Source organism: Lepidochelys kempii, chromosome 1, assembly GCF_965140285.1.
Source record: "Lepidochelys kempii isolate rLepKem1 chromosome 1, rLepKem1.hap1, whole genome shotgun sequence".
Taxonomy (NCBI): domain Eukaryota; kingdom Metazoa; phylum Chordata; order Testudines; family Cheloniidae; genus Lepidochelys; species Lepidochelys kempii.
This window is the reverse complement of record NC_136380.1, coordinates 232,265,043-232,288,240: the sequence shown is the minus strand read 5'-3', so window position 1 is coordinate 232,288,240 and position 23,198 is coordinate 232,265,043. Positions and strand designations below refer to the sequence as shown.

Here is a 23,198-nt window from a genome sequence, read left to right as displayed (position 1 = left end):
TCATTTTAAATTGGACTGTATTGGTTTGCCAGATGTACATTGGTGCTAAAATGAATGTATAATAAATGTTTGAAAATTAGCTTCTATATCTCTGCTCTATCCTAAAAAAACAAACAAACGGAAAAAAAAACCTACCAGTACAAATAAGAATGCAACATTAGTTTTGGAATGGAAGCCCTAAATTATACTTCATTCAGCAATTGGGAAAAACAGTTCAGTTCAGTGGGACGGAAATAATACTTTGCATTTATATAAGTGCCTTCTGATCAAACCAAAAAATTAAATGTGTTCCATTGCTGAGGACTTATCCAGACTAGGATACACAGTGTATTTTTAAAACATGCTCATTAATATGTTTTAACTACCATGTTTTTACAATACTCATTTTATGCTTATCTAGACACAACTTACAAGTTAGATATTTATCACTATTTTACTGACAAGGAAACAGAGATGAAGCGTTTTGTCCATTGTTACATAGGAAGTGTATGGGAAAGGTAGGAACAGAAGCCAGATCTCTAGTTTCTGACTAAGTCTTTTAGCACAGCGCTGAGCATTAGTGACAAGTTCATTATGTCATGGAGGGACCGTACTTGATTGTGTGGGGCCAGATTCTCCCAAGACAACAGTACCCACATCTTCCATTGTGACATTTACAGCTAGATTTTCAAACAAGCTCTCTCAGGTGCTGAGCTCTCTCAGAAACCTGGCTACTTATTTTGGCTGGATATACATTATAAATGAATACACGACACAAATAAAAAACTAAACATTTGAATATTTTGAATGTGTTATATACATACATAGCTCTGTAACAGTGTGGAAGTTTAAGGACCCTGCACAGAAATGGAAGACTCTTTTGCAAAGTTGTCTTGTCAGGTGTTAGAACTATCCATAGATATGCAGAGTTACAGTTGCTGACTCTCTCTGATGTCCTATGAGCTGGTCCTATTTATTCCAACCCAGGTATAAAAGAAAACTTGAGCTCCTCTAGGAGGTGGAGGGGACTCGAGCAAAGACAAAGAGGTCCCGGAGGAGAAAAAGCCTACATGGAATAGCCAAGCTCAAGAGACAGCTTACTTTGAGAATTATGTTACATTGTTATTTGAGTTAATAAAAATGAACCCCAGAATGGAAGTAATTTTGGACCACATCCAATATGTGTCTCCTCTGTGATTTGAACAGAATGGTAACTCTAGCTACTTATAAGCACCTTTTACCTAAAAAGGTCCTAAAAGGCTTTACACACTTCATAGTCAGGACTCACTTCACCCACCACTATAATACAGCCATAGCTGGGGCAAAATGCAGCAGTTGTTTAACAGCACTAAAAGTTTAGGAATACAACTGAGGAAGAATACAGTATCCAATTACAGCTGTAGAATAAATGTAGGTAGGTGGAGTGTAATGGCTCTCATCACAACTGGCTCAGAACACTGGCATTAATATCCAAAGTCTTATACAAACAGCAACATATTTAAAGACCATAAGGGATCAGGACTTCAGTTTTCCATCTCACCCAAAAGACACTTTCTCCAACAGTTCAATGCTCCATACTATCCCACTACAGCTTGGAGTGAATACTGACTCAGGGACAAATTCACCTCCACCAACACTGAACTCAGAGTGGGGACTGAGAGGATGAGGGCTTGTGATGCTGACAGTCATGGTTATAGAGGATAGCTGTCCAAACCACAGTCCTTCACAACTGGCTCTAACTGATATCTCCATAGAAAGGCCAAAGACTGAATAAGGGACAGAGATTAAATTATCCTTTTATCCTCCCACTCAGGATTAAGGTTCATTGGCAGAATGGCTAAGCTTTGCAACTCCTCTGCCTATTTTGTTACCATTGTGAGGACAGAGAAAGGAACTGATTCTCAAGGCACCTTTACAGTGCAGTCAATTCACTTAAAATACTCAAACCTGTTGGCAAATGTTGCTACATAACATAATACAAACAAGCTTGTAAGCTTGTAAGCTTCCAGCTCTCATTTGTTTTTGGGGGCTGGAGTGTCATTATCATTAGAAACAAAGAGCACTTCATGGGAATTTAGCAACACTGTTTGCATAGGTTTATATTGTAACAAACAATTTTTTCATTATTATTATTGTGTCAAATCTACCAGAACGTAATTTGGTGAATCAGTATTCCACAGTGGTGAAATGTGTTTTATTGTTTACAGTAATAAAAGCATTTTTCCCCCTAGCTATGTGAAGGCCAAGTGCCACTTGTATTTTAAATATTTACACAATATTCCTACTTTAAAAAAGAAAATTAAAATTGTATCAGCCCTAATTTAAAAAAAATTCTATCTCCCCTTTTAGATTATTTGATGGTTCAGCAATCAAAGAAATGCATGAGCAAATTGCAGTTGAATGCTTTCCAAAAACCTGTATGACTGAGAATGCTAAGCTTTTCAGGATGCATTCAAATAAATAGCATTATGATGTTAGCCACACAGTAAATTATACTCAGTGGTGTGCAGAAGAAAACTTCTCCACACAAAGCCACTGAGATATAACAACTGAGCAGTGGTTTAACCCACTTCCAGTTTTCAAAAATCCATAGCACCTCTATTATATTTATATTGATCTCACCTTCTTCTGTAATGCCATAACTTCAACTGTCACCATATCAACTCGCTGGTTCAGGCGCCGGTTCTCCTCTTGCATTTTCCCCAGCATGACTCGATCAGTGTGTAACCTTATTTGTAACTCCAGAAACTGAGGAAGAACACAGGGACTTGTTAGACAAAGCAACTTACATGATTATTAAAACAGGAATCAAATGCTAAAGTCGATTAGGCAATGAACCACACAGTAGGATTAGCAAAATTTCTTACACACAGCATGATTTGAAGTTGTCCCAGTCTCTATTGCTCCCCCCCCCCACAAAAGTTCTTTATATTAATATTAATCTAAAGACTCATTAAAAATAAGTCTGGAAAGTATCTAAGGAGCAAGCTAGATACACATCAGTTTGTTTTAATCTACTTTTACATTGCACTGCATTTTACCAGAAATTCATTCTTTCAGCAACTTAATTAATTCATAAATCTTATAATTGCACGCATAAGACATGGGATTTTTATTCATATACTATTTGTTTAGCCTTTACTGCTTTTTTCCCAAATGTGTTTTCCCATAAACATGGGATCTGGGCATCTTGGTGAGCTACACAATTATGAATGCAACACAGTAGGTATGAATTATTATGGGTTTTTTCATGTTTTCCCATGCACAAAGAGCAACCATGTACTCCAGTCTCAATTACTTAGATTAAATTAAGAAAGTCAACAAAAGAAATAACAAGTGTAAAATCTCCGTGCAACAGTGCAGTGTGTGTGAGACACCCTTTGTAATAACAGCCCCCGTGAACAGAAAGACTGGAGAACCTCTCACAGCAGCAAGGCTCCTTAGAAATGTAAAGATGCAGTATGCAAAAAAGGATGCAAGTTACAGAAGCTACATGCACCCCAGGCTTCCACTTTCAGCTTACAGTATTTTTATCTTGAATTAGAATTCTCTTGGTTGTGTTTGGTGTAATAGCTATGAGTCCAAAGGTGTTATGGAATATGATCAGTGTTTATTAGGATAAAATTCAACTACCTGAGCAGGAAAGTGCTCTACTATAAAGTGCTCTAATTTGGTCTGAACCAGTTTACAATGGTTTTCACAGAACTCCACCCATAAAATTCTGTGTTAATTGACAGGCAATGTATCATCTAAACAAAATTTCACTCAGTGCTCCAGGAATCTGAAGGCAGGACACTTGCCTAGCGACTTCTGAGAGTTGGATTTTACAAACAGATCCTTTCACAAATGCCAGATACACGACAATGACCCACAGAGAGATAGCCAGCTCAAATCCAGTCTCATAGGGCTCAGATATAGCCTGCAAGCAGGAGGCCAAAGCTCTGCCAGGGCAGAGTAGATATGAGTACCAGTCCTGCTGCCCTATTCATGGAGCAGTTTTTGCATCAGCCTTAGATGAGGTGTGTGCCTAGATACTCTTCTGACTGAAGGGTAACATTGCAAGAGCACAGCAATCTTAAGGAAAGGTGGTTTATGTGAGGGAAAAGAAATGCTGGTCCAGGAGGAAGCTCTCACCCTTTTAAACATTGTGAAGGTTGACTTACACGTCACATGCGTAACATTTATTCTTTAGCTCCTGAAAGGCCAATAAAAAAACAATGCTCTAGCCAACTGGTCACAATCAGGGGTCCACCCCATATAGTCACCTGAGGGATTTCCTGGACTGTCACTGAGGAGAAGAGATAGGGTGGTAGGGTCTTAATTTTGTTGGAGTAAATGGGCCCAGAGAGTCAAAAGTGTTAACACAACCCTGTCATTGTGCTAACACTAAACAGTCAAACATGATTTTGGGTTTTGAGTGCCGAGAACTCAGCCTGCTCAGTACCATGGCAAACACACTAGAAAATTAATGCCAAAGTTTGGGAGTTTATTGATCAGGATACACAAGCAAAATTAAAAAAATCAGAACAAGAGAAAGTATTCTGGAATTAAAATTGAGTGATTATGCAAAACAAAAAAAACTTGTCCAAGTCCCTTTCTCAGAGAGCAGTTGATGGTTAGAGTCTCTTATTTTGTCAGGCAATCCTTCTGGTTAGAGAAGACAGAGTAGTTCTCTTGTTCAATTCTGAGTTGTGAATGATAGTCACTGTGATGATTCTTGCGGTATGCAGCACTGAGAGTCACCTTGTTACCCCTGCCTCCAGTGTGAGGGAGTCTGGCTTATGCTTAGCTGCGTGTCAGCTCCCCAACCATCCTGTTACCACTCAAGCACTCTCCTTTGGGCTATGCCAGCCCTTACTTTGCCTTGCTGTTTAACAATAGATACACGCCCATCCCTGAGTCCCTCTGAATCATTCCCTAGTGATATTCTTTCTTTGTAATGACTGGAGGGGTGTTAATGGGCCTCTCGTTAATAGGGTGTCACTTTGAATGGTCCCTTGAAATATGTCAATCATTTATGCTAAACAATGTGTTCCTCCTTGTATTTAGCTGTGACACTTAGAGTAAATTTCCCAGAAGAAGAGCTCCGTGTAAGCTTGAAAGCTTGTCTCTCTAACCAACAGAAGTTGGTCCAAAAGAAGATATTACCTCACCCACCTTGTCTCTCTAAGATCCTGGGACTGGCATGGCTACAACTACACTACATGCAACTCAGGATCAGCACTTTTGCATGATTCAACTGAGGATCAGCTTAATAATATTAAGCTTTGCTTAATACCACAGCACTGAGATATATTTATAGTTAAAGCAAGAATAAGTTTATCATCAAAGATTCAAGTGATAGTGAGTAAGGATATTGGCAACAAATAGTTACATGTAAAACAAAATCATAAGATGACTTCTAGACACTAAACTTAACTAACAGGTTAATCTCCTGTCCAAAATCCTCTGGATCATTTTCAACCAAGAGTAGTTGTGATCCCTTTCTCATGAATGTAAACTCATTGTCTGTTTACTTCCTAGGTGCAGAATGAGGAGGTATCTTCTTTGCCTCCTACATATACCCCAAATTTCGCTGTCTGTACTTGGAGCTAGTATAACCTGTGGGGTTTGTTTCCCCCGTATGTTGCTTCCCTTTTGAGTTCATATCTCTTCCTTACCATCAGACTTCAATGGGCATCCATTGTATTATCTTAATTTTTACATCCCAACAGAGAGATACATTTATTTCCTCCTGTCTGGAGGAAAATCAGTCTTTCACCTCTGCTGGTGACTAATACCTTGATACAGGTTATAAGAACATATTTTCAGTATATATACACATAACTCCTTACACAGTATCTGTACATATGTTGCGCAATTATACTAATTACCAGTGTGATAACACCTGTCAGTTGCAACCTCACCTGACATTCTTCAGTGAACCAGAATGCACACACAAGAACCAAGAAATAACTGTACCCCTTTGTACACCCTTGTCAATTGGCATTAAAAAGTTCTTGGGCTACAAGTCACTTTCCCAGATTTTCACAAAACAGACAGACTAAAGGTGAAAACAGATAGGATAGTAAAGGTGGTGAAAATATGGCTTTTTGTTGATGTTCTCGGGCAGCTCATCAGACACAGACAGATGCGTTGACCTGACAGGTAAACCACAAAACTTGCAACTCAGGCTCACTTTTCCAGTCTGGGACATCATTTGGCTGGTCTGGTCTGGTCTGGTCTGGTCAGGACCTGTGCTTTACTGGTCTTTCTGAGTCTGGGTACAGCTAGCTGGGGCAACTCATCCCATCATGCTGGTGCTGTGTGGTGGCTGCTCTCAGGATCAGGAGAAAAGCCGAAATAAACAGAGAGACAGTGGGGGGACAAACACATGAGGGAAGGGAAGACAGAGCAGGGTGTCATGTGATAGCTCCATGCTGAGGTCTTGTTGGGACAGCAGTGACGATCAGGTGTGTTGAGGTCTGGGTATCATCAGATCCAGTGGTCCTCAAGGTTCACGAACAAAAGACAGAGTCCCTGGAGTGAGCAGAAGTCAACCTTCCCCCCTCCTCCAGAAATCCCTTCGCCAGTCTGCTCTCCCTCCAAGTCTCCTTTTTTAAGGAAGCCCAAAAGGGCTGATGGGCAGAATAACCCATCTTCTTGTTATTCTTCTTCCCACTTAGGCATAATTTCTGACACACCAATTTTGGTACTTTGACTTCTGGTCCCACACTCCTCTTGTTTACCAGGCATGATATCAACACAGTCCTTGAGTTTTATCAGGAAACGTCTTGTGTGGACTAACCCAGTCTTTTTTTCTCCCTTTTGTACCTTTTCCAATGTTATAGGTGATTGGTGCACTTTACGAACCTTTATCCACTTTCCTACAGTTGAGTCCACAACTGAGGTAGGCCTGACGGGCTCCAATTATTAAAAGAGTGGGCACAAATTTCAGCTGCTTGAAAAGTGCCAACATCTAATCCTTGGACACTGAGGGGTGCCATATAGGGGTTTGTTTTCCAAATCAAGTCAGTAGTGATGAGTGTGCAGTGAAATGGGTGTTCTCAGTTCTGTTCCTATTAGACAGATGTCTACATCACATTGACAACCTCAGCACAGAGCACAAGGAGTGAATGGTCATGGAGACTGAACTATCCACCAGGATCCCTAAAGGTCAGGTTTGAGGCACACTGGCTTGTGCTCTTCTCTTCTAACTATGCTTTGAAACAGAGGGGATTCAATCCAAGGACCTGTTCTTCCAACTTCACCAGCAATATATTCACATACATGTACATTTTTATTATTATTATTATAGTAAAGAAAAATCACACCGTCATGTTTATCTAACAACAGTAGTTAAGACAGGCATGACTAATTCCATACATCTTCAATCCATTATGGATACTCCCATATATGAATAATTGAAAAGCTCTCATCTTTACTGGAGTTAACAGAAAACATGCAACACAATCCATTTTTAGAAACAAATTCTATGCACTAAGGAATATGCTTTACCACATTTGTACTAAGCCCATGTTTTAAAATGTGGGTGTGTAGAACAACATCATCTTCCTGCCAATATGTAGTTTGATGATAAATTGTGGTTTTTATTTAATAAAAGTATATAATTATCTGTAATGAAGAAGTGGCTGATGTGAATGTGAATTTTGGCCTTCTTTATCCCTTTGGAGCCTTTGATGAAAGGCACTATGAAAGTGCAAAGTATTATTATTCAAAACCATATCCAAAAATGTATTACAATGCTAACAATTAAAGCATGAAGATAAGAAGCTACAGCAGAGTTTTTTCTGTACTAAAATAAACCCTCTCTTCTCAAAGGTTTTAATATACAGTCACAAATCCTGCTCAAATTTAAGATCCAGCCTGTCTAAAAGAAGTTATGTACTGAAGTTTATGGGCAGAAGTGTGTTATTTTATTGGTGGTTGAAAAGTTGTCTATCAGCCGCTGTAATTATATTCTCCCAATTTTATTGTAACTTTTGGGGGAAAATTGCCAATTTATATATATAAAATGCTGTTTACAAACGGTTTATCCACCACAAGACTCATTTATTTTATCAGAAAGAAGATGCAGAGGGGCATTAAGGTTAAGATTATTTAATGTGCAATATTATGGTCCCAATCATACCATAACCCATTATATAGCTATGTTAACTTTGAATCTTTTGCCTGATGCAAGTGCATTGTGTATAGGGAATCTAACTAGGTAATATGGTTAAAATCTATGGTTAAAACTGCATGGAAAATGACAACACCTGGGTTTTATTTTCACAGTTCACTGTCTTGTTACATGACCCTCTTTATTTATTTGTAGATCAAATGAAATAATACTTCCCAAACTCAAGCAGCAGGGTTGTGAAAGTTAATACAATAATATCTGTATAAAGTGTCTTGGGAACTCTAGATGAAAGTGCAAAGTATTTCCAAAACTAAATGGGTTTCAAGCCTGAGGTGATAGGACTTTTTAAGCAGTTCAGCGTTGATAGTTAGGTATTTCACTGCAAATCCTGTAACCTTCTTTAAAAATAGATATTGGCCCCGATTTTTTGGTCTAGCCAAGGAGCGTTCAGCACAAATCCAAAGGAGTACGGGAAAGGTGGTTCTATGCCCCTTTTGGGCCTTCTTGTTCCTGGCAGCCAGTTACAAATCAGATCAGTCCCCATTATGACAGCAATCTAAAAACTGCTCTAATCTAATGAACAGTCTCCAGAGGCTATTATGGATCCTTTATACAAGAGATGGCCCGGAAACCCCACCTTTTCCCTGCTGTGCCCAATGACAGCCAGAAAAAAGCAGGTGGAGGTAAGAGCCACTACAGCAGCTGTACACCACTAAAGAACTAACTATTCAGGAGGAATTCTCCAGTGGTCACTTCATCTGGCTTTAAGGCTGTTTTGTGCCACCAGAGCACTGCAAAGAATCTCTAATGAACTGGTGAATCAGGCCGAGAAAATGTTTAACTGCAAGAAACAATGGAAAGTAGACAAATCCTCACTTCCCTTGGCAATACTCTCTCACAGTCTCTATTCCTCCCAAACGGAGCAATGCTTTCAACACTCTCTTGTCAGTTATTTCCTGAAATGCTCTTCCACATGTTCATAAGCATTTGAAACAAGCATAAGGAAGGAGAAATATTATAGTCTCATTATAGTTGTCTCAGTGTCTGTAGCAGAACTGTATGTTGGTAAGCTATACTAGTATATAGTTAAACCACTGTACTATTACGATTCAACCTGATCCTATAATGTAGTAGGATTTGGGTTTCAGATAATAAACCCTCTGCCTCAATCCTGGTTAAGGTAGAATACATGGGGGACAGACGCCAGTCAGAGTGGGGCTCTCTGTAGCCAGTGGTGTCAACACTGTAAGGAATGGTGACTCAGTTAAAGTAAGAAGCCTATCCAAATTCCTGTGTATCTAGAATAATTCTGTGCTAAAATAAGAACCTGTACATGTGGGGTGACCTTCACCCCAGGGCAGGCAGCTCACACAAGAACCAATGCACCACTTAAATTCCGTAGGGCTTGGATTAGGCCATCTGCAATGAAGTGAATTTCAGGTTTGGTGAATAAAAAGAAATGCTCTTTTTGTGTTGTGCTACGTTCCTCAGTCTTCAGGACTCAATTTAATTTTGCTAGCAATCTCCTGTATTCCCAGTGCTAATATTTGGGTTTGAGGAAGAGCTTTCTTCTTCACACACCAGTTTCTCCATCTGCTCGATCCTCAAGTGAAGTAATAATCCTATATTTGTGACATCAGTTTGTTGCTATGGAAACAATATAACTTCTCTTTCAATGGTATGCAGTGAGTGTAAAGCGCATACAGAAAGGGATGGATAAGGCTTCACGGGACTGAGGAGAGCCTCGCTTAGAGGCAGAAAGAGAAAAATAGTGTACAAAGATGGAATAAATGAAAAAACCGAAGAGTAAAAGCCAGGAGATAGGTCAAAGGTGGCTTAAAACATCATTTGCGCTTGTCATATTCTCAGGGCATCCAGGGGCTTGCTTGCTTGGTCCCCAGCCTAAGTTAGAGTGGCCTTAAGACTGCCCCAGGACCCAAAAGAATAGCTGGTACACTGTTTTCCATATCCTCCTCCCTTCCCAACACACTCCTTCTGACTCCTGACATGCCCCATACATTGGATGACGTGAAAGGGGCTCAGGAACCCTGTTAGGCCATGGGTATTCCTCAGTGGGATGATCTGCCTGCTGCACAACCTGTTTACGTGACAGAGTAGCATAAAGAGGCCATAGTGGAATAGAGAATCAGGGTCAGAGGATTTTCACTGGTGTTTGACAGTCTAATTTGGCCTGCAGATTTGGAATTACCAGCAGTGATGCATAAGACAGAGAAGAGAACACAGCTTGAGTTTCAGCTCCCAGGGTGAGCCTGCAGCAGCAGCATTTAGAAAAAAAAATCTCTTTATTTGTGAGCTGAACAATTTTGTTCTAACAGCCAATGAAAGTCAACAAACATGGGACTTATGATGCTTTTTTAAAAAAAACCCAACCAGAATCACTCTGGGGAAGAGAGGAAGTGATTCATTAGCTCAGGGTGAAAGAGGTAGGGACAGGAAGGGGTTCCAGAGAGAGGAAGCAGCCTAAACTTATGCAGCATATCACTCATATGCTCCTCATTAGTGACCCAGATTTACTAGCATCCCACAAACATTAAATGTTGGATCCCTTTTCTTGCTGTAAATTATTGATATTAGTAAGGATGAGGTTATAGAAAATGTGAGCTATGGTAAAGAAATTCATGTCCCTTAACTCTTTGTGTAGTACACTAATATTCTTGTGCCCTTTATTCCATATTATGTTCTACATTTTGGCCTTCCTAGGTCAAGGACCATTAAAGAATGAACCCCCATTAAGGGAAGTCCTTGAAAAGGGGTTGAGATTAGAGCAAAGCAAGTGAGTGGGACGCAGCTGGATAGCAAGTTTTAATTAGAGCTGGTCAAATAATACTTCAATGAAAAGTAATTTTTTCCTACAACAAATGAATCCCATTTCCCATCTAACTTTTGTTTTAATATTAGTCACTGTTTCTATAGCACTATTGGTGTGCGTGCACTTTACCATTTTATGCAGGAAGACATAAAATGCTGAATATCTGCCCCATCCTTACAGCTAGAAAGATTTCCCTAATATCTAATCTCAATCTCCTTTGCTAACTCTGCAGCAAGGGAGATTTAGGTCAGATATTAGGAAAAACTTTCTAACTATAAGGATAGTTAAGCATTGGAATAGGCTTCCAAGGGAAGTTGTGGAATCCTCATCACTGGAGGACAGGTTGGACAACACCTGTCAGGGATTGTCTAGGTTTACTTGGTCCTGCCTCAACATAGGGGACTGGACTTCCAGCCCCACATTTCTATGATTCTATAGCTCAGGGCATACAGCAATGTTTAACTAAAGGGGGCACTAGGGAGGAACTTTCCCAGCGGGTTGGTTATACCACAGACTACAGCAGGGTTTCTTTCATGTTCCACTAAAGCAACTTATACTGGACACTGTCAGAGACAGGCTATCAGATTCAATAGACCATTGCTCTGATCCATTATGGCAATCCCTATGTTCCTGTGCAACCAAGGTATACTGATCATGGCTCTATATTTAAGTATTATACAGTACATCTGCAAGAGTTCTCCAGAAATTCCTTCATTCAAGACATTTCATTGGACACTACAAGCCAGATTCTGCTCTTACTTATACCACTGTAAATTAGGAGTAACTCAATTTAAATTATTAGAGTTATATTGGCATATATCTAGTGAGAGAGCAGAATCAGGCCCTATCCTCTGAGGGTAATTGTGAAAGTATTCTGAACTACTGAAAAGCAATAACAAACCCATTACATTAACAGATCTAGTAGAGCGTCAAACAGCCTGCCAAGGAAAGAGGTGGAAACTCTACTTGGTAGGAAAAGACCCCATTTAAAACACTGTATAGGAAAACTCCTGCACTAATGCAGTAAATGATCTGATAGATCTTCCTTTCTCTCTGACTTATGATGAGATCTTGGGGTGAAATCCAGACCAGTGAGGGGCTGTGTCACCATCTGCCCTACAATCTTGGGTGCCTCACAATGCTTTGCTGCTGCAGCTCCCTCCTGGGCCTCTCACAAACAGTCTTCCAGCATGTAGGTCACACCCTGAGTATCTGTGTATAGCTGCAGCCTGCCAGCTACACATCAGCCACATTCTGACTTCCAGCAGCCTTAGTTACTACTTACAGGGTGACCCCAACACACTCCCAGTTTTGGATTTTCCCAAAAAACTCAGCCCTCTCCTGGATAGTCCAGATATATTAGGTCTGTTGCCTATAATAAGATAATCAACACTGGATTAGTATTAAAGAATAAAACAAGTTTATTTAACTACAGAGAAAGGTTTTAAGTGAGTACAACTAATGAGGCATTAAAGTCAGAAATGATTACAAGAAAAATAAAGAAAATGCTTTCTGAACTTAAACTAGACTTGGTTCAAGGTGAAATCCCTTACCACATTTCCAAAAACATTGCTGATCTGCTCCCAAAGTCAAAAGGCTGTTTCTTTTGTCTTGATAGGTGAAAAGAGAGATAGATAGGGAGAGATAACTTGGAGTGTTTTTGCCCCTCATTTTTATAGTCCAGTCCCCTTTGAGATGCATTTTTCTGAAGATTACCTCCCAAAGCAAAGTTTATTCAAACTGTAAAGGAGGCGGCCTGGTGTCTAGTAGTGAAAGAGGTCCTATGCTGTTTCTTTTCACCTCTGTTTGCTGAAATGCAGATTTTCTTGTCTCCTGTCTTCCCTCTCTCACTGCCTGAGGACCCTATTTACAACTTATGTGTAAACTGAGGTAAACACACATTCCTTTCTTTCAGACCTGCTTAACTGGTTCTGCCTAATTGGGACTATGTGGGTTTGAACATGTGCCACCAACATCATTTGGGCGAATTCATAACTTTACAGATAATGTTGCTACACACATTCCACCATGATATTATTGACCAGCAAGTTTTTAGTTTTCAAATGATACCTTGCAAGATATATTTGCAGACAGATTATTACAATAGTGTGTAGGATGTGAATACAGGGGTGCATTGCATTACATGGATATGTTATTCCTGAAAGAGACAGAAAGAAAAATGAGAGAAGAGGGAAAAGGAGTGGAAATTGTGGGCCAGATTCTGTCCCAAACTATGTTGAGTAGCACAATACTCTGCAACTAACCCCACTGGAATCAATAGGGCTACTCACTGAGGATGGGTTCTACATATTGAGAGCAACAGAAGCAGAATCTGGACTCAGCAAGTAGTCACTGATACAAAGGCTGGCTTCAGTTTCATGGTAAAGGAAGATTGATTCTAGATTCTGCTTTACATTTATAGTTGGGAATACACCAGTATATATATTCTTTAACTCTGTCCATTAACATGCCTACAACTAACACATATTTACTCTGTGTGTGTATATTTTATATATAGATAGAATTAATTATATACTGACAGTAAATGTGCGGTAGTCGTAGGCATGTTAACAGACAGCGTTAAAGAATGATATGGTGAATTACCATCTGGCAATGCTCATGATGTTCGCAGGGCCAGAAAGGGCAATGACACAAATTGGGCCTGATTCAGCAAGGTATTAAACTTGTGCATAATTAGGGGCATGGAGAGCTGTCCCACAGAAGTTAGTGGGACTGCTCACATGCTTAAAATTAGGCACAGGCTTAACTACCTTACTGAAGCAGGGTCATTAGTCCTACAGCATCTGGCTCTAATGTGTTTAATTTCTTTGCACGCAGACACAACACACCATACACCTCTCCTGCCCTCTGAGCACCAGAAGGTTGATCATAGATCAAAGTGAAAAGCTCAACCTGTGGAATTAGAGGTGTAACGACTGAAAGTTTCTAATGGAGAGTACAAGAGTTAGGTGAAAAAAAAGAAAGAAAGGGGCCTCTTCCCTATTGTATTCACGTTTTACTGATCTCATCATAGTAGGCTTAAACGAGTGAAAATGGTGAATTCTCTGTAACTTTAAGTTTTTAAATAATGATTTGAGGACTTCAGTAACTCAGCCAGAAGTTATGGGTCTATTACAGCAGTGGGTGGGTGATGTTCTGTGGCCTGCAATGTTCAGGAGGTCAAACTAGATGATCATGATGGTCCCTTCTGGCCTTAAAGTCTATGAAGCAGGGTTTTCTTTCAAGATCTGAACTCCTCCGATCTCTGTGTGCTCATCGCTAATTGCAGGTTGGAGTTTTTCAGCCCAAGGAGTAATACTTGAGAGATGGTCTTCACCAGACCTCAAAGACAAAGAAATAAGCAAAGATAAATGAAGTCTCTGTTTCCCTCCTTCTTTATCCAGCTCTCTGTGAAAGTGTCACAAGAAATTCAGTGTTTTTGTTGCTTTGGAGTTTTTTTGTGCTGTGAAAGAAAGGTTGCACTAGGGAGACTGGATGGTTCAGGGGTTTAATATTGTGGGCCTTTCCCCTCCAGATTAAAGATAGAAATATAGCTCAACAGTGACTTAAAGTCACTATCATCAACAGCTGGTCTATAGACTATGTGAAACGAGCTGCTAGTCTCAGTCCTGTTCCTAGTGAACAGGTGTCCCTATCAAAATAAAGCTTTACAACTGGCACTGATCAGCGTGGTTTTGTTGGTAGCCTCAGAGAAGCCAAAGATTAAATAAGTGAGATAGAAATTCTCTCTTACCCAGAGAGGTAGTTTCTGAAGGTCAGGGCTGAGCCATACTAGTGGGGAAGCTTCCAATACTCATGCCTGTGCTATACGCACAAATTACCTCTGTCAATCCTACGCATTTAACCGGCACTAATTTAACTAATCTAAATCCTCAGATGTGCTAGAACTGACTTGCCATCACTGAAGGTGGAAGGCAAAGGGGATTATAAGCCACCTTTCTGTTGGCTGAGGGCCAACCCGTCCCCTAGCACAAGTTAGAGCAGCCCAGCTGCTCTAATTCACACAAGCCTGCGGTGACCCCATTACATTAGTGAGGATTGTCAGAGCACAGTGTGTGCTGGCTCCATGCTCTCCAGGCTCTAAAATGCCTCCTCTTGCCCCTGGATTTGTTTTGGGGGACTTTTCATGATCTTTAAAGGACATGGGTTCTGGGCCTAAGAGCGGAAGCATGTTCTCACAGTTAAACATGGGCTCTGACACATTTGCCATTTGACTTTGGACAAGTCATTTAACCTCTGCATCTCAGTTTCCCTACCTACAAATATATGCACAGTACTACTTAGCTACCCCCAAGGGATGTTGGGAGGCTTAATACATTTATGTCTGTGAAGGGTTTGGGAATCCTTGAATGAAAGGTACTAGAGAAATGCCAAATACTCTTCTAATACTCAGACAAGTCGCTCTCTGATTTCAGAGGGACTTTGGTTACATAAAGACTGGATGCTCACCCCCGTACTGTGTGACCCATTACAAATTGACATTTACTGCTTTGCAGTCTTTACATTTACCAAAGTTCATAGTATTTGCAGTATTCTACCAACCTGACTAAAATGTCCCAGATTTAGGACAAAAGAAACAGCACAAACCTAAACCTCTGGCCTGATTCTCTTCTCACTCACACTAGCGTGAAGCAGGAGTAACTTCAGTGAAATCAATTGAGCTACCTCAGTGTAAAATACTTTCAAGGAAAAGGAGAATAAATTCCCATTTCTTACAATAGGTCCAATTAGCAGGCCTAGAAGCAGTATATAGTCTCTTACTACCCAAAGTACCCTTATAATCTTCAGAACCCAAAGTTAATAATGAATTCTTGGGAATGAAAAGCTGGGTCAGAGTATGTCTCTTCTTTACCTTGACTTCTAGCATTATTGGACTTGCACTATATTAAGCTTCCATTTATAAATATTCTATGTAGGATTAAAAGATTAATTGATGTTATTAAGTAGTGAACTGTTAAGAATCCAACAGCTCAATAGCTTACATATAACCATCTATGACACATACTATTCATGTCTGTAACATGCTTATAACAACATCTATTAATCCTTTATAAATGAACCGGAATATAAAGTGTGACCACATTATTCTTAGGTATCAAGTTCTTAAAAACATCCTGCCTTTTCTCTTAAGAGACACACATTTAGAACATACATTATAATTCTGCTACTTCAATTTCATATGTTTAACTGCTCTGTCAAATATTTGTACCCTGCTTGACAGAATTTATTGCTTGCCCTTGTAACTAACTAGCTTATTGATCCTTTCTTAAACTTCTTCCTTCACAGCCATTTGGGTTCCTACACGAAGTGAAACTGTTCCTCTGGCTGCTAGTTCAGATTAACAAATGACATAGATGTTTAACAGTGTCAGTGCCACGCGCCCTTACTTTCAGATAAGGATATCTGAGGTCAGTGGGGCTGACATGCTTTTGTAGCAGAGTTTTAATTGTTTCTTCGAAAGGTTTTGGCCATCTGTATCTGTGTGATATACCAACACCAAGTCAGACACTTGATTTCCGCACCACTAGATCCTCAAACAAGATAGGGTTTCTGTTTATTGCATCTAAACCCAGTTTAAGCACTGCTGTGTTCCCACCATTTTTCTCATGTACACAGAGAACATCCAGTTGACACTCCTCCCTCTTCTTGGCTGCCCTTGACTTACTTACAATCCAATACGTACACATTCTCCATTTCAATAGGAATCTGTGATCAGAATGGATTTTGGTGATATTGGGTCAGATTTCTTTCTGCCTTTCACCAGTCCCCAACGTAGTATTAAAAGCAGCTGACTACCACTACGGAAGAGCCACTGTTGACTTAGGCAACTGAATCAATATCCACTGAAGTCAGCGGAAAGACTCCCATTGACTTAAATGGGCTTTGGATCAGGGCCCTATCCATTACTCCAAAAGGACTGTGTGTTTTCCACAGAGGTGTTACTGCTGCCTCCACAGTGAACTCTGTATCATTTCCCAGAGTTAAACTGTTGCCTTTGCCAAACTTTTAATCTTCAAAAACACAAATGTATAAATCTAAAAAAGCAGGAACTAAAATATTGCAAAAATCTGGAAGTCAAAGCCTTGGCAGAGTTGCCACTGTGGCTCTCTTGCAGGATGATGTAGTAGGTGGAGGGGGAGTGAGGATGAAGAGAAAAAGTGAGACACAGAAGGATTTTGTATTATTCAGTGGACAAACAAACTGATAGAATCCTGAACTTTCCTGAATGTTTTTCCTAAACCTGGCCTACCATTCCACGGGCCAGAATGCAAGGGAGCATTAAAGAGACAGTACTCTCAAGCCATGAGGATAGGTGGGCATGCCCTGTGTCATCACATGCTTTGGTTTTTGTTTTTGTTTTGTTTATTTTAATTTATGAGTTCAGGTTCAGGTGAATTCTAATAATATAACCTTAAATCCTATAAAAATGCCAGAAAAGTTATAAGAAAAAATAGTCCAAAACACTTTATTTTCTTAAATGAAGCAAAGCTTCTATTATGTATTTTAAAAAAACACGTATGTATTCTCTGTAGTTAATTAATGTTTTAGGAAAGCAACCTAGACTCATAAGAACTCTATAAATATTTAAATAAGGGTTCTTTTACACAGAGTAAATATTACCTTTATTGTTTTTACTACAGAGACTAGTGTTGGAAGTGTTCTGATCTTACCAGGGAATCTATTGACTTTGTGAGTTAATAGACAATACAATATTAAGTACACATTTACAGTTTGTCAGGAAGAGGACACCCACTGATCAGAAACACTGTGTAAAGAAGAGCTTTTGATGAACTGTGATCATATGCCTCCTCCGTTTTTCCCCAACTGAAGCAATGTGTCATGGTTCCCGCAGAGACCCAAACCCACTCCCATTAAAGTAAATAAAGGGTGGAATTTTTAAAAGGGCCCAAGGCCCAGATTTTTTAAAAAAGTATTTAGGTACCTAATCCTAATTGATTGCAATGGAAGTTAGGTGCCTGAATACCTTGCAAAATCAGGGCCTAATTGACTTAAGAGCACAAGTCCCGTTGACTATCAGTCAATGAGGAACTTTAGAAAATCCCCATTGAAAATTCCACTTGATTTCAGTTGGACCAGGAATAAGTCCAGGGCTCATTTGTTAGTTAATTTTTTTTATTAAATCTTCTACTTAGAATTCTACGTAGCAGAAAAAGCCAAAAGTAGAATAAAACTCTGGTTCACACTTTACACTAAAGGTACATTTATTAGTAGTTTATTATGGGTTAATAAATAATTAATAGACATTAGAAACATGTTGCAGGCGCAGGTAATGCTTGTAACCATCTATAATGCGTACACAAGCAGGTGGTGTTATAGTTGGTTATAAGCAACTTATTGACCTGTTGGACTGTATAACCATATATAACAATTGATTAACCATTTATTAAAACATTATGTATTAATCCTTTTTAAACTATTTATAAAATGAATACTTAATATAAAGTGTGACCAAGTTTATTTTTAAAATTTAGCAAGCTCATGAACTAAAACATAGAAACACAAATTGCTGATATTCAACTTATATGGATTCTACAGAGTTGTTAGCACTGTATACACATTTCAAGAGCCCCTCATTCCAAACAGTGTTACTCTGTGCCCTGAAAGATCTGAACATAAAATCAGACCCTGTAACCAGACCCTGTAGTTAAGGTCACTGCAGTACTCAGGCTGAAATTGACTGCACGAAGGCAAGGGTTATGATCATAGCCAGTCAAAAAAGCCAGCTCGGTGAAAGCTTTGAACAGGCCCACAAATCAAGAACTGATAGCACTGAAACTGTTATTTGTGACATGTAGCAAAAAAGGTTCTGATCTATTCCCTCACATCCATTCTCTATTAGACCATAGTTCAAATCAAAGGAATTCAGCTGTGAAAAAATTCTACAGCATCACACATTTGAAGCATGTTATTGGTTAACATATGGCAATTACAGAAGAGCATTATACTCTGCTTAATTTCACATTCACTACCTGCTTTTACAACCACTCTGCAAAATAAAAGTTTGGAGGGTTGGTTTTCTTGTGGGTTCTAGAGTGTGTGTCTCTCTGTCTCTCCCCGACCCCTCATTCCCACTACACTAGACATGGGCCAAATTCTAAACGTTCAAAGTTCCATATGGATAACCACCACAAAACGTCCACAGTCATCTAAAGTAACCAAACCTCTTGTAGCTACAGTTTAGAACAGGGGTCTCAAACACACAGCCCACGGAGTTATTTGCTGCGGCCCACCAAGCTCCCCGCGCCCGCTGCCCCCCCTTAGCTTAGCACTTTCCAGGAGGGATGGGGGAGGAGCGGGGAGCTGCATGCTCAGGGGAGGATGCAGAGAAGAGGCAGGGCAGGGGTGGGAATTTGGGGAAGCAGTTGGAATAGGGGCAGGGAGGGGGTGGAGTTGGGGTGGGGACTTTGGGGAAGGAGTGGGAAGAGGCGGGGCAGGGGCAAGGCTTCATGGAAGGGGTGGAGTGAGGGTGTGGCCGGGGGGGTGGGGTGTCACTGATGCGGCCCTTAGGCCAATGTACTAGTCCTCATGTGGCCCTCCTGGTGATTTGAGTTTGAGATCCCTGGTTTAGAGGTAAAATCTTTGGAGCACCCAGGGAGATTTCCAGTACTTCATGCTTCTGACTGGGCTAGAAATACTGTCCAACAACCTCTCTAGATAGTATTTTAGCACATTCATTTCTGATCCTGGTTGGAATTACAAAGTAAAGATGCCCACAAAAAAAGAAAGGGAAAATGTTTCTGACCCTTTAGAACCTTAAAAGATTGTTTCAGATCCAGTATGAGTTTTGAGAGAAAGTTTGTGACAATTTAATGCATTTTTTTATACTGAAAGCTCTTCCCTGTTTCTTACCCATAAATCTCAAGTGCTAATGGCCAGACTTAAACTCCAAGTCTCAGCACCTCAAACAGTGGGAAGTTTGGATCTGGACTTTACATCTTGGGCCCAGTTTCTAAGCTTTGATCCTGCAATGAGCAGACCCGTTCAGTAGCCTGGAGACCCAATCACTTCAGTGAGGTACCATGTGTACACAGGGGTCTTCCTGTGCAGGATCAGGGGCCTAGTTTGATAATAGAAAAGTATTCAGGAGTTCAGGCACTATTTTACATGTACCTACTATTATAACTTGGTTATCTGATATTCTGATTCAGGATTTTCTTATTCTAATCAATGAAATTTGAAACAAAATGGAGACTATGTTAGCTTTAAGAGGAATTGCTTGTTTGTTAACACAATTGCTGCTCTGCTAATCTGCTATTAATGGAAAGGAATAAGCAAACCGACAATGAAATGAAAGAATGATTCTAATTTTTCTTAGAAATTCTATAGTTTGGAAAAGCAAGACCCATTTTGTGCTTCTGTTAGCAAAATAAGCTGCATATCACTCATTAATTTCTAGAAGAATCTGTGGATTTCTGAGAAGCATCCCTCTTTTGACAGGGCATATTTCTGGTCCCTCAGATACATGGCCTAGCCAACTGGATACATTATGCTGATTACAACTTTGACCCTATCCTGATCACGGCTATGTTTTGCCAGCTTTAGATGAAGGTATTTTTGTTTCAGTTTTTGTAAATAGGATATTCAGCAAGGATAATTTGCTATTTGATGTTCTCAAAACAAAATTAGCCTTGGGGGGAAAAAGGCACAAATAATGAGCTTTACTTTAGTGTCAGTGCATTGTCCAGATTTTTTCCCCCTGGAATCTAGTGTACAACAGGAGCTCGTGCTGGCGCAAAGTTAAGAGGATTTCAGTTCTGATGAGAATGAATTTGATTACATTGACAATACAGGAAAGAAGAAAACATCTTTACTGTTGATCTACTTGCACACTCTGTCCTTTCAATTCAGTCAGTGGTAACGTATTACTCAAAATAAACACTGCATGCAAAGTGTGTAATGGGAAAGATCATAATGGACAATAGGGAATGTGAAGAGGTGAGAAAATGAGCCCTTTGGAATGCTACCAAGGGTTAAAACAGTTTGGAGAAACATTAGAGAGAGAAAGTGTGCACTGCAGAGAATGTGAGAAAGATTCTCACACCTGAGCCATTCTTTTTAGGTGACAAATCTCAGGAACTGTCCCAGACTGAGGTATCAACGGAAGTGGTTTTGGAACAAATTGATAAATTCAACAGTAATAAGTCACGAGGAGCAGATGGTATTCACCCAAGAGTTCTGAAGGAACTCAAATATGACACTGCAGAACTACTGGGGTATGTAACCTATCATTTAAATCAGCTTTTGTACCGGATGACTGGAGGGTAACTAATGTAACGCCTATTTTTTAAAATGGCTCCAGAGGCAGTCCTCTCAATTTCAGGCCAGTAAGCCTAACTTTAGTACCAGGCAAACTGATTGAAACTATACTAAAGAACAGAATTATCAGACACATAGATGAACATGATGTATTGGGGAAGAGTCAACATGGCTTTTGTAAAGGGAAATCACACCTCACCAATCTATTAGAATTCTTTGAGGGTGTCAACAAGCATGTGGATTAGGGCAATGGTTCTCAACCGGGGTACCCCTACCCCTGGGGGTACGCAGAGGTCTTCCAGGGGGTATCAACTCACCTAGATATTTGCCTAGTTTTACAACAGGCTACATAAAAAGCACTAGCGAAGTCAGTACAAACTGAAATTTCATACAATGACTTGTTTATACTGCTCTATGTACTATACACTGAAATGTAAGTACAATATTTATATTCCCATTCATTTATTTTATAATTATATGGTAAAAATGAGAAAGTAAGCAATTTTTCAGTTCCAGTGTGCTGTGACCCTTTTGTATTTTTAGGTCTGATTTTGCATGCAAGTGGTTTTAAGTGAGGTGAGACCTGGGGTACTCAAGACAAATCCAACTCCTGAAAGGGGTACAGGAGTCTGGAAAGGGTGAGAGCCACTGGACTAGTAGATATAGTGTACTTGGACTTTCAGAAAGCCTTTAACAAGATTCCATACCAAAGGCTCTTAAACAAAGTAAACTGTCCTGGGATAAGAGAGAAGGTCCTCTCATGGATCAGTAACTGGTTAAAAGATAGGAAACAAAGGGTAGGAATAGAGAGTCAGTTTTCACAGGGGAGAGAGGTAAATAGCAGGGTCTTCCAAGGATCTCTACTGGGACCAGTGCTGTTCAACTTATTCATAAACAATCTGGAAAGAGGGGTAAAGAGTGAGGAGGCAACGTTTGCAGATTATACAAAATTTCTCAAGATAGTTAAATTCAAAGCTGACTGCAAGGAGTTACAAAGGGATTTCACTAAACTGGGTGACTGGGTAACAAACTGGCAGATGAAATTCAATGTTGATAACTGCAGAGTAATGCACAATGGAAAACGTAATCCCAACTATACATACAAAATGATGAGGTCTAAATTAGCTATTACAACTCAAGAAAGAGATGTTAGCATCATCGTGGTTAATTATCTGAAAACACCTGCTCAGTGTGCAGCGGCAGCCAAAAAAGCTAACAATGTTAGGAACCATTAGGAAAGGATAGATAATAAACCGGAAAATATCATAATGCCACTATTTAAATCCATGGTACACCCACACCTTGGCTCTCATCCACTATGACAAGGGGTGTGAGTATGGGTAGCAAAGGCCAAGAAAATGGGAGAGTGGCTGGAATTTTCTTATACTCTAGCAATCTTTGGTTACCAAAATGGCCTGTTGGTGCTCTGTGCCGCTGGTGCAATTTAGAGCAGCCCTCAGGCTTCTCAGTAGTGTACTGAAATAAAGTGTCAGCTGTCAGGGAGCAATGCCAAGCACCAAATGGCTGGTCTTGAGGATCTGGCCTCATATATACACTCTGAGGTGCAAAGGACACTTTCTTTTGTCCAAGAAAAGTCAAAATGAGCGTTTTTCAAAAGTAGACCTTGGAAAACAGCTTAGAAACTTTGGAGGAGATATTCAAAATTACAAGTAGGAGTTAGACACTTAGTCAAACACCTAACTGCCTTTTGTCTTTAGTGAAGGAGTCAGTACCACAATCCATTATGTATACTGTAAGGGAAAATCCTCCTGGCCTCATTGAGGTTGAAGAGAGTCTTGCTATTGGCTTCAATGGGGCCAGGATTTCACCCTTTACATTTTCTTAACAAGTAAAAAAAAATTCACCCTGGCCCAATTCATTTCCTCTGGCACTGTATTGTTATGTTTGTTTAAGCAGAATGCTCATTAGTTTTGTTCCTTCTCTTTTTTTAAGGCTATGTTATTAAAC

The 23,198-nt window shown here is 39.9% G+C and overlaps 1 protein-coding gene across 14 annotated transcripts in view; it reads right to left on the bottom strand.

Annotated features, from left to right (window-relative positions):
- Positions 1-23,198, bottom strand: part of LMNTD1 (lamin tail domain containing 1) — a 295,893-nt gene that overhangs the window by 193,569 nt on the left and 79,126 nt on the right. For all 14 annotated transcript variants that reach the window (XR_012155635.2, XR_012155637.2, XR_013634835.1 and 11 more), the window contains one exon: positions 2,602-2,727. Coding sequence is in view for 11 of the 14 variants with exons in the window: in XM_073317668.2 (XP_073173769.1) it covers positions 2,602-2,727 (126 nt within the window). In the remaining 3 variants the exon portion in view is untranslated. The remainder of the gene's footprint in view (positions 1-2,601; positions 2,728-23,198) is intronic.